The 12,074-nt window shown below is 42.7% G+C and overlaps 1 protein-coding gene across 4 annotated transcripts in view; it reads left to right on the top strand.

Moving 5' to 3' along the window:
* Window positions 1–12,074, top strand: part of Znf385b (zinc finger protein 385B) — a 406,548-nt gene that overhangs the window by 102,533 nt on the left and 291,941 nt on the right. Inside the window, exon 1 of one of the 4 annotated variants that reach the window (XM_013122575.3) lies at window positions 11,588–12,048. The exons of the other annotated variants lie outside the window; for them this stretch is intronic. Within the exon in view, the coding sequence (XP_012978029.1) occupies window positions 12,024–12,048 (25 nt within the window). The 5' untranslated portion in view covers window positions 11,588–12,023. Of the gene's footprint in view, window positions 1–11,587; window positions 12,049–12,074 lie in introns of those variants that run through there. 4 annotated transcript variants of the gene reach the window in all.

Raw genomic sequence — 12,074 nt, 5'->3', positions numbered from 1 at the left:
GTGTCTTTTTCTATTGTTCCTATTAGCATGTGATGTTGTGGGGCAAGGGGGCCAGGGAGAGAATCAAGGTTTTTCTGTAAACCCAGGTCTTAATGGTTCTGACAGACAAGCTAGCCAATGACACTCTGTGATTTGCTCATCTCACCCCACCCACCCTGCATTGAGGTTATAGATACCATAATACTGAGGTCTAAGTGGCTAATTAGGATCCAGTTTCAGTCTCCATGTTCATACAGCAGCTAGCACTTACCCAGAGAGCCATTTCCACAGTTCCTGAATTGATATTTGATAAACGTAGAAAAACCATTCCAATGGAGGAAGAACTGTAAGATTCTTGGTCTTGATTGTCAACTGGTAGGACTTAGAATCACCATGGAAGCAAATCTCTCAACACGACTCTGAGGGTTATCTAGATTAGATTAACTGAGGTGGAAAATTCAAACTTTTAAATTTTCACTTCATAAAATACTGTATGAATATGATGAAAATATAAATTATAAAAGGAAGAAAATACTTGAAAACCACACATTTCAAAAGCAAAGGACTGCTATCTACAATATGTAAAGAACACTGGAATCCCAATACTAAAGAATCAAAGACTACAATTAGAAAAAATATTTCACAAAACAGTAAAATAAAAATGACCACTACGTGCATTTAAAAAGACGTTCATCATAATTATCCATCAGGGAAATGGGGATGCCACCAGGAGGTTTCACCGTCTTAGCTATCAGAATGTCTGAACAGTAGTGACTACAGCCACATGCTGGCAGGATGCTCAGTTTACTCACACATCTCAGATAGCAATGTAAGTGCTCTATTACTGTCAGTGCAGGGTAGCTGGTGACCTTCCTATCCAAAGGCTGACCATTGTCTTTATCCTGAGCATGCACAGAAATGATTGCTCACAATCTCTATCCCACTCACTATTCTCATTCTCTGAGGAGCTGAAGGTACTAAACTTTAAGTGTTGATGAGTGAATAGGTGATTATTGAGTTCTTACCTGGAGCTGGGCTCCAGCTGCAAGTTACTAGTTCAGCGATGCTCAGCTGACGCTGGAAATCTTGTTATTGTCAGAGTTTCCCAGGTGATGCTGAAGCTGCCACTGTGAACCTAGATTTAACCTGTCAAGGATGCTCAGCACCCAGAACATGAGCTGTTAATCTTCGTTACATGGACAATAAGGCAACTGAGCTGAAAGCACAAAGAAGCGAGTCTGGTGTTTGGAACAAGGCATTCTGCGGACCTCTTCCTCGCTGTAGTGCGCTTACCTCCCGTTTATCGATGCAGATTGAGTGGGGAGATATTGCCAAGTTTGTGCCTAGTGGTTGCTGGGGTCTAGCACGGCAGCTAAGCCACAAAACAGGTCTGATGCTTTGTTTGCAGTCTGTGTCTGCAGCACAGCCACCAGCTTCTGTTGGTCATGGACTCTCCCACCCACGCCTCTCACTCTGGTACCCTGATGCCCTTGTCCTTTGATGCAGAAGCAGGATATTTGCCAGGCAGAGTGACAAACACTCATTTTACATTTTGTTCACTGTGTCCTTAAAGAATGTTTGTACCTGCTGTAGAGAAGCATGTTGCCCGAGGGTTTTGGTGGGAATTGACTTTGTTCTGGGTCCTTTGAGATCTCCATTTCCTCAGAATGGGAAAGAGTTCACTGCCAGGGATTTACTTCTGATCTTGCCCTAGGCGATGCTTTGCCACAAATAATGTTTAAAGATAGAAAGGTCCGTCTTCGAGCAAGAGGCTTCTGCTGTTTGGTGGCAAAAGACACATACCCAGACACACACCCAGAGGAGTGCTAGAGCTGGTAGTGTCCCTGCAAAGACCGAAATAATGACAGGTACCTTTGACATACAGCCTGAGAGGTGGGTGTCCTAGCTGACTTTCTGTTGCTGTGATACAACACCAACTAAAAGCAACTTGGGGGAAGAAAGTGTTTACTTGTTATAGTCCATCATCAAGCAATGCCGAATGCGCTTAAGGCAGGCACCTAGAAGCAGGAAGTGAAGGAGAGACCAGAGTAAAACTCTCCTTACTGGTTTGCTTCCCCTGGCTTGCTCAGTAGCTGCCCTTTTTATGCAGTCCAGGCTGACCTGCTTAGGGATGGTACCACCACCATGGACTGGATTGTCCTATATCAATTAGCAATTAAGGAAATGCCTCATAAACATGGCTATAGGCCACTTCGATCTAGGCAGTTCCTCAATTGAAGTTCCCTCCTCCGAGTTGACCCTAAGTTTGTGTCAAGTGAATGACAGTGGATGCAGTTTTCCTGTTGCTGGAGTTTCTTGTCCCGCCAGATCCCGCTGTTGCTTCAACCCCAAATAAGCACGCAAAGATTTATGTTAATTATTAAACTGTTGGTCAGTAGCTCGGGCTTCTTACTGTCTAGCTCTGCCGTAATTATTAACCCATTTCTATAAATCTATGTATTTCCATGTGGTCTTGGCTTACTGGAGAGTGCCCAGACCTATTACTCCTTTGGTGGCTACATGGCATCTCTTTGTTTCCTCCCTCTGCTTACCTTTCCCAGAATTCTCCTCATCTCCTAGTCCCACCTATCTTCTTGCCTCTATTGGCCAAACAGTGTTTTATTCATCAACTAATAAGAGAAGCGTATATATAGAAAGGATCCCCCATCATTTTCCTCTCGGTGTGTTTGAAGAAATCGAGAGCTGGGGAGAGCAGGCCCTTTCCCATGGCATCACAAAGAGTCTCAAAGCCGGAGGCCTTCCAGCAACCCTGTTTTCTCTCAGTGCTTTCTTCCCTGCAACGAATTACACACAAAGAGTGAAAGGAATCCAGGGCCCTTCATTATCTAACATCTGGCTTTTCCGATTGTTTATGGACTAAAAGGTCAATTTTTCTCTCTCTTCTGTAACAAATTTGAAAGGAATTTCTAACCCTCATGTAAAGTTGACTGACTCGTGAAGGCTACAAAGTAAGTTAGTCATGCAAGGGAAGTGACCCAGAGGGAGCGAAGGCAATGATCAGAATCTCAGATGGAAAGCAAGCTTGGTGTGCCTGAAAGGTGGAGACGGACCTGGGACAGAGGGTTGTTAGAAAGGAGCAGGAGACTGGAAGCTTGCGAAGATGGGCAGAAGGATTTAAAACTACTCCTCCTCCTCCTCTTCCTCTTCTCTTTTCCTCCTCCTCCTCCTTCTCTTCCTCCTCCTTCTGTATGATTTTTGCTTAATCCTCATTCTCTGTGTCAGGAATGAGACATGTGTGCTGGGCTCAGGTAGGTTGTTCTTGCAGACTTTGCTTTGGGGGAGGTTAACCCTGGCTCCCATAGGTAGTATTGACAAGGGGTTATTGTAAGGAGGCAAGAGCGGGGTGAGCCTGCTGGTCAGTCCCAGGGCAGCTCAAGTTTGAGATGGAAAGTAACCCTGACCACACCCAAGAGGCACTTTGCATTTGCCCTCTAGCAGTGTGTGCACGTGTATGAGCACGTGTGCCATGCATGTCTGTGCGTGTGGAGGCCAGAGGATGCCTTCCTCAATTGGTTTCCACCTTAATTTTTTATATTTCTATCATATCTTTCTGAATTGTAGCATTTGCTGTCTTTTCTCCTAAGTATTCTTGTGTTTTTTCCCTTTACTTTATATTAACACATTTCTTTCTGCACTTTTGACCACACAAATGGTATTTTATTAGCATTCTGCCTTAGAATGGACATAGCAGTCGGTGCCTCTTACATCCTTTTAAAGCAGATGCTTGCTGAGTTCTCCCTTTGTGAAGAACGCAGTCTGGGACAAAGGTGAAGCAGACGTGGGTCCTGTCTTTCCACATCCACGTGTTCTACACAACAGTATGAATTGTTCTGCTGGGTGTGGCGACACACACCTGCGATTTCAGCACTTGGGAGGCTGACACAGTAAGACCGAGAGATCTAGGTCATCCTGAACTCTTTTTAAGCTGAATAAAACAAGGAGCTGGCACAGAAAGTAGTCATACAAATGTTTTTGTTTTTCGTTGTTGTTTTGTAAGATCGTACTATGTAGTTTCCTATTCTTTTCCCTTCCCACAACTGAATGACTTTCGTTGCAACATTACATCTGTGGATGGAATGGAATTTACATATTTCATGTTACCTATAAAGATTCAGCACATAAATGATTCAAGAAATGAGACTCAACTTATAAAAACATCCTGCAAGTATAGAGTGGAAAATGCTTCAGAAATGAATGTCTTTTGGGGATCATTGCTACAATGTTTTTTGTTGTTGCTGTTGTTGTTTTCTATCCACTCTTCATTTGAGGGGCATCAAGGTTGCTTCCAAGTTCTGGCTATTACAAATAATGCTGCTATGAACATAGTGGAACAGACATCCTTGCTGTATGAATGTGCATCTTTTGGATATATGCCTAAGAGTGGAATTGCTGGGTCTTGTGGTAGACTGATTTTTGAGACAGGGGCTCTCACTGAAACCGGAGCTCACTGATTTGTCTAGATGGACTGACTGGTCAGGAAGCTCCAGAGATCCTCCTGTTTGGGCTTCAGCAATGCTAGGATTAGCAGAGCAGGCTGTTTCATCCAGCCTTTGCAGAGTGTCAAGCAAGCACCTTACTCTTTGCTAGACTCAGCCTTCTCCCTAGCCCCGCCCACCTTCCTTTGAAAAATTTTTTTATTTTTCAATTAAAATTAGAAACAAGATTGCTTCACATGTCAATTCCAGGTCCCTTTCCCTTTCTCTCTCTACCTCCCATGCCCTCCCACCAAACCTTCCAATATCCCCTCATTTCCCCAGGGAGGGTGAGGCCCTCCATGGGGGTGTCCATAGTCTGTCATTTCATCCAGGGTGAGAGTACATCTCTCATTGTTGGATGGGTGCCCAAAGTCCATTTGCATTCCTGAGATAAATATTGATCTACTACCCAAGGCTCAATAGATTACCTAGGCCTCCTGTTGTGAGCCAGCTGGAGGCCTCACCCCTTTAATGGAAACACCCAAAGGGCCTGACTTTGGTGTACAAGCAGGCCTTTCACTTATGCTCACCTGTAGAAATTGTCCCTGGAGAAATGAAATATGAACCTCTTTGAAAAAGAAAGAAGGAAGGAAAGAGAAAGAAAGAAAATGAACAAAGGACAAGATGAGAAGAGAGTTTGCCAGTTGCAACCTTGTGAAACTTTGTGTCTGTGAGTCTCCAGGGTTCTTTCAGTGGCTTTTCCTCTCAAACTGTTCCCTTATATTATTTATGCTACTTTTTAAAAAGTGCTATTAAACATCATGTGGGGAAGAGACACTGTAATGGATACTGTCACCATTAAAATAAACATTGGGGATTGAATACACACATCTCTACCATCTTTCGACTCACATATACTTAAGATGCTAAATTTATCCTCAAGTGTATTTTCTCCAGACATTAAAAAAAAAAGTCTTTAGATTTTGAAGTTGCAATGACACAGAACCACCACACGATGGTGTAAAAGGTCTATAGAAACTGGAGTTGCCTCGTTCCCACTTGAGGATGGAAGTTATATTAATAAGTATGGAAAGCAAAGAACCACACAAAATGATGAGGGAGGTGAGTGTATGTGCACACAGAGGCGGGGACATGTTCACAGACCTTGTGAGGACCTTTATATGCACCAGCAAATTCTACAGGGGAGTCAGTTGTGTGTAGTTGGGGAAGGAGGATGTGAGCTTGTTTTCCAGTTCTCAGGAATAAAAATGGCTGTTTAAGTGATCAGCTATCACCTCCTTTATGGAGAAATAGTACAGAAATGCTGAAAAATTTTAGGTATGGACATGAAAGTTAGAGAGGCCAGCACAGGTTTGTATGATCTATGCACAGACAGGGCTAGCAGAATGCACTCACACAGGATTGCAAAAGCGTTTTGCCTTCCTCCCCTCTCTCCTCTTTTCCTTTTAAAAATATTTTGTCAAAAGTCTCACTATATAGCCGAGGACAACCTCTAACTTTCAATCCTCCTGCCTCCAACTCCCTAGTGTTGTCCTTATAGCTGTGCACTGTACCAATGCACTGTTTTAGTTTTTTCTTCAATTGTTAATATTTTATTACATGTATCTGAGTGTTAAACCTGCATGTATGTCTTTGCACATCTCGTGTGCCTAGTGCCCACGGAGGCTGGAAGAGGGCGCCAGATCCCTTGAAACTGGGGTTACAGATGGCTGTGAGCCACCATGTGGGTGCGGGAATGGAACCCGGGTCCTCAGGAAGAGCAGCCAGTGCTCTTAATTACTGAGTCATCTCTCTGGCCCAGTTTTGATTTTGGATTCATTAGTGCCAAGATGAAAACATGGTACAGGGTCATTTTAGTGTGTGACAGGTGTCTAAAATAGTTACAATGTATTTAGCCCCAGACCCCTAAGGGATGTTTTTTCTTACAATAATGGTTGTGCAGTCTTTTTCTTGGGTTGAGTCCATGAGTCTTCATGAAGTCATGCACTTTAGAGGGCAAGGACCTAGACCTTCAAGAATCGGCATGAGTATCCCATTTTCCTAATGACAGAACCCAGGAACTGTCTCTTGCTGATGAGCTAAGGGGGTGATGATGAGCCACGTGGAATGTTGCCTAGTTCCCTGATCATTGACCTGTATGTGTGACTTTGATTTTGATGTATTTTACAAAATCCAACCTTCAAGCAAAGATGCTGTTGGTGGCTCCTTATCTGTCTTCCCAGTGACATTTATTTGAGAACTATACTGTAGAGATAGATCACTGGGATTGAGGTTCTTATTAATGAGAATAATTTGGAAATAGTATGCAGGCTGAAGTTGTCACTCCAAACTCTTCACCTTGAAGAGAGCTTTGGCCAATTTGGATGACATTGCAAATATACCAGTGAGGTAGACTTGATATCATCATTATTGAACAACTCCATATCTTGTACAAAAGTGGTTAATACAGCAAGCTATGGTGCTTATTATGTAAGTGCAAAATTCTAAGGAATGGATGCACACAGGATTTTAAATAAAACATTTAAAAAGAATTAAAAGGCATGGCTGGCCTTTTTCCAGTTAAAGAGCTCTACTTTGAAGAGCGCTTTTGGCTATGAACTTTCATGAGTATTTTATTTTTTATTTTTCAAAAGATAAGGGCTAGCTAGCATCAAGTGCTGTTTTGTTTTGTTTTTGTTGGTTTTTTTTTTTTTTAGATTTTGAAAAATAAATGGAAACACTTTTCAGTGTGAACATCGTCTTAGGCCACTAGAGCAAACGTTGGTAGTGAGTGTTTTGAGTCATCAAAGGTGTTCATAAAGCCCTGATGCCTTGTGGAAAAAGAAATGTTGTGACTTCTAAAAGGAGCTAGGAAGAAAGGCTTTGGGTAGCTGGCTCAGTGGTGATGCGAAATTGATGAGTTCACCCTCCACCATGGATAACTGTCTCATGTCGCCCTGACTGACTGGACTCTTTGCACACCTATGTTCTACTTTGTACCTTAACAGCATCCTGGGAGGGAGGCTGTCTCAGTGTCCCTGTGGCACGTTACCGCTGGCTGTGATGTTGGTATGTGGCCTTGGTGTGTCCGGGCATTGGTTCTTGGGCCGACTGTGAAGTGCTTTCTTTCTTCCCCACAGATGAGGCATCTGGAGATGCTGTGCAGGCTAGGTGCTGCATGTTTTATGGGCTGAGTATAAATGCATCCATGCTGTGTTCACCCACTTTATCTCCAGTGGTCAGACTCTTATGAGCCTGCATTGTAAGTCCAAAGACTGTTGACCTATAGATGCCAGAAGTTCACCTATTCCTGAATGAACATACTTTAGAAGTATATGTCAAGAGACTATGACCTTTAGGTGGGATATTATGATTTTATTCTTTAAGCATTCACCAGCATCTGAAAAATCCATTCACTTCTACAAATTAAAATAACTTTGTCAAACCATCAAAATAACACTTTGGTAGCTAAAGAGACAGCTGTGGATTTATTTTAAAAGCACACACACACGCACACACGCACAGACACACACACACACACGACTTCTAGAAAAATGAAGTTTTCTTCTTCCTTTGTGAAATGCTTCCTAGAGTTTAAGATTAGAGCCCCACACCCTGAACAGAAACTAGGATGATATCCCTTCATACTGCTATGCTCCGTGACTCCTCCCAGAGCACACCTACATCCCAAAGGGCCTTCTGAAGTGTTCTGAGAGAGTGGCTGTTGTTCTGTAGCACCAAAGCCTTGAGTCAAGTCCATGCTTTGCTGTGCTAAAGGACTGTACTAGACTTACTTTACAAGGACATTGTTAGGGAGGCTGAAGAGATGGCTCAGTGGTTAAGTAAACTGGCTGCTCCTCCAGCGGACCCAAGTTCAGTTCCCACCACCCACATGGTGTCTCACAGCCACCTGTAACTCCAGGGGACCCAACACCCTCTTGTAGCCTTCATGGACACTAGGCACACATGTGATGCAGACACACATGTAGGCAAAACACCCAAATATGTAAAAATAATAAAATAATTTTATTTCTTCGGATATATCTTATGTGTATTGGTGTTTTGCCATAGGTGTCAGGTCCCCTGGAAATGGAATTACAGACAATTGTGAGCTGCTGTGTAGATGCTGGGAATTAAACCCTAGTCTTCTGGAAGGGCAGTCAGTGATTTTAATTGCTGAGCCTTCTCTCCAGACCGATACAATAATTTTAAAGTACATTATTTGGGAGGTTCACTCATAGGAAGAACACGAAGAAAATGCACCGTCATGGTCGCACTTCTTGGGAGGATTTATGGCAAAGAACCTAGCCATTTTTGCAAATGATTTTGAAGAATACCACAGCCAGTACTGTACAGAGCATACACAAATAAGATAGAAATGTTCAGAGTATCACACGTGATGTTTAGTACAATATTTTGTGTATTGTTACAATGAGAATAGAGTAAGAAAAGCATAAGACCCAGTGTTCCATGTTCATTCTGAAAATGCATTCTTCCCTTTACTATTTCTTCTTCCCTTTAGTGTATCGGCTTCAGAATACTTGGGCTGAAGACATAGTTCAGAAGGACCTAAGCCCAAGTTCCCAGCACCCAGGGAAAAACCTGGGAATGGCTGCATGTGCCTGTAACCACAGCATTAGGCAGAGATGGACACAACCTGAAGTTTGCTGGCTGAGCCAGCCTATTCCAGAGCACAATGTCCACTTCAGTGAGAGACCCTGTCTCAATACCACAAAGTAGAGCGTAATAGAGAACACTCAGTGTCCTGCTTTGACCTTCTCATGCACTGAATACTCACCCGCATGCAACACACACACACACACACACACACACACACACACACACAGAAAAGCTCAAGCACACACACCGCTTACACCAGTAGCCAGTGGACAGTTGATATTATTTTGTGGGGTTTTAATTATTGTTCAAAATCCGGGATGGCTTCTTCTTGCCTTAGGTCCCTATGTCCTAGTTTTGTCATCCTGTATTATTGCCACATTTCTGCTCTGCTTTGTACCTCAGACTTCCTAGTGTTTTCATTTTTGTGCCCATCCTGCTAAAGGAACACTTCCCTCCATGGTTTGCTTATGCAAGAGAAGTCCTGGTTAGGTACCACTTTCCACGCCAGAGCTTTTAAACAGAAACCCTGCAGTCTTCACTTTGTAATTCTTGCAGCCTAAGAAATTCCACAAACCAGGGAGTTTCATAATTCACACTGATGGGAAAATTGGCCTGAATTGATCTGAGGTTAATTGTAATGTTTACTTATTCTGTCTTGCATGAATATGCATATTTTGCTACAGAAATGTTAGTGTGTCTGATTAGAGTTATTGCCCCAGATCTTGCAGGATATGTCATACCAGTCATTTACGGTACAAGTGGAGGGTCACCTTCCAAAAATACAAAAGATGAATATTTGGAATTCACCATATACTGAATATTTTATGAAAAGCAATTGAATACATTTTTAAAAATTATTTTGTTTTTGTTTTCTGTGTATGTGTGAGTATCTTCATCTATCTATGAACATCGTGTGTGTGTGTGTGTGTGTGTGTGTGTGTGTGTGTGTGTGTGTGTGTGTGTGCCTGGTGCTTTTAGAAGCCAGAAGAGGGCGTCTTGGAACTTGGTTTACAGTAAGTTATGAGCCACCACATGAGTGCTGGGAGTGGAAACCAGGTTCTCTGCAAGAGCAGCACATGCTGTGACATGCTGACCTGTCTCTCCAGCCCTGCCGTTTAATGCTATCATCTTATTGCTAGGGTTCTTTGCTTGCGGTAATAAATGGAGGCATCTTCAGGCACAACCTTCCATGTAGTATTTGATGAGGCTTATGTCTGTATCTGGGTGGGGAAGAAGAGGAAGAGGACAAAGAAATTAATAAGAGGATATTGAGCAGTTGGAAAATCTCTGGTGTTCATTGTCATGGTCTCATGATACATTCAAATGTTGCCTTAGGGTCTTCACAAAATAAGTGGAATTCAAAGAGCAAAGATAACTGCCAAACGTGACAGTGCCTAGATATGTGCTTTCGTATATATGCTACGTATATGTCTACTGGTATATGCCTGTCTTCTGTCTCCAAGAAAAATGTCTAGCTAGCAGTTGTGTGAGGAGTTGGCCATATATCTAAGGAAACAGTGAGGAACCCTAGTGGGAAGGCCTTGTGTCATATTGTTCCAAAATGCTGTTATGCAGATGAGTATTACAGCTAGTGCTCATTTTTACACAGGTGCTCTAGATTGTACACACCGTTAAAAGCATCACCTGAAACAGCCCCATTATTAGCTCTGATCCAGTCATTCACAGATTCCCAAGTCAAACCATGGCCTTGCTGCGTACATCCTGATTTGCTCCGCCCTGACAGACTTGGTGAGAACCTAAAACATGGTTTTGAAACTGTAGCAGCTCCTTCGGTGTGATCTTTGTGAATGCAGCCCGTTAGGAATTGCTTCGGGTTATCTTGGTGATTTATGACGAATGTTTCATGTTCTCTTTTGCGTTCCCCTTTGCATGCACACATCAAAGACATGTGTTATGCTGTCTCCCATCACTGCTCCTTCCTGAGTTACTGTACGTCTTTTAAAGACCACATCAGCTGGCTCTTGCATCTATTAGTAACAAAAGAGGAAGAGTAATCTAAGAAGGTTAATATTTAAACTGGGGATTGGCCAGAAAAGGCATGTATGAATTTAATGAACCTATTGCTGCTTTTTTATTTTAAGATAAGTGAAGTCATGGCATTGAAAATATACTCTTTCTTGCATGGTTATTCTTTTCGTCCCGTAGAATAAACTAAATTTTTGCTGTTTAAGAACTTATCTTAGAGTAAAACTGGTGCTAGCAGAGCCCTGCACATTTCTTCCAGTCATCTTAATTTACTGATGACACTTAAACAGTTAAAGGGCAGTTAGTTAGCTTGCTTCTTAATAGACATTGTCAAATATGTGGAAAAATTTCACCATCATTGCTATAGACTCTAGTGCCTTGATTTGTGAATGAAGAAGTCCTAGGAGCCTATAGCTGCTTCGGTTTTTGCAGCCTTAATGCTCAGTCCTTATACTATAGACTGGTTTCTTCTGTGTACCCTGCTTATTGTTGAAAAGCCAGAGCTATTTTTAACATTCACACAATTTTGAAAGACGATTCTTCATTCCACAAGGTTTGTTGCTAAATCTGTGGAGCCTTTCATAATTACATCCTTTTTGTGGTTTGCTCGAATTTGATCACAGTGGCTGATTTCATGCATTGATAATGAAGGCTTAGGTTGCCTGTTTCTCGGCACCAATCCACCTCCGGCTCGTAAGTTGACAGTGCTGCTGGTTTCAGCGTTCGTAGAGATCCAGATTGAAACTGCTCTGCTTTCTTAACAAATGACTCAGAGCGTGTTCGTCCTTCCCTAAAATGCTGCCAGCATGTAAAGGATTTTCAATGAGAGCGCAATAAGCCAGCAACGGGAAGGGTTTGAGCGGCACTGATGTAACGTGGGGCTGTCACGGATAATCAGGCTGGAGCCAAGTCCCAGTAGCACGGCACATCACACTGGCCACATCCAGGAAGTTTTGTTTATCCAACTTGGTTGCTTGTGAAGCTGCTGAAATCCCTGCCAGGATGTGGAGTGGACTTCCTAGCAGAGGTGAGCATCTTTATTCTAAAACTTGC

The sequence above is a fragment of the Mesocricetus auratus genome, unplaced genomic scaffold, assembly GCF_017639785.1.
Source record: "Mesocricetus auratus isolate SY011 unplaced genomic scaffold, BCM_Maur_2.0 Super-Scaffold_100004, whole genome shotgun sequence".
NCBI lineage: Eukaryota > Metazoa > Chordata > Mammalia > Rodentia > Cricetidae > Mesocricetus > Mesocricetus auratus.
Note: the sequence above shows the minus strand (reverse complement) of the source record. Positions and strands in the feature narration are given on the sequence as shown.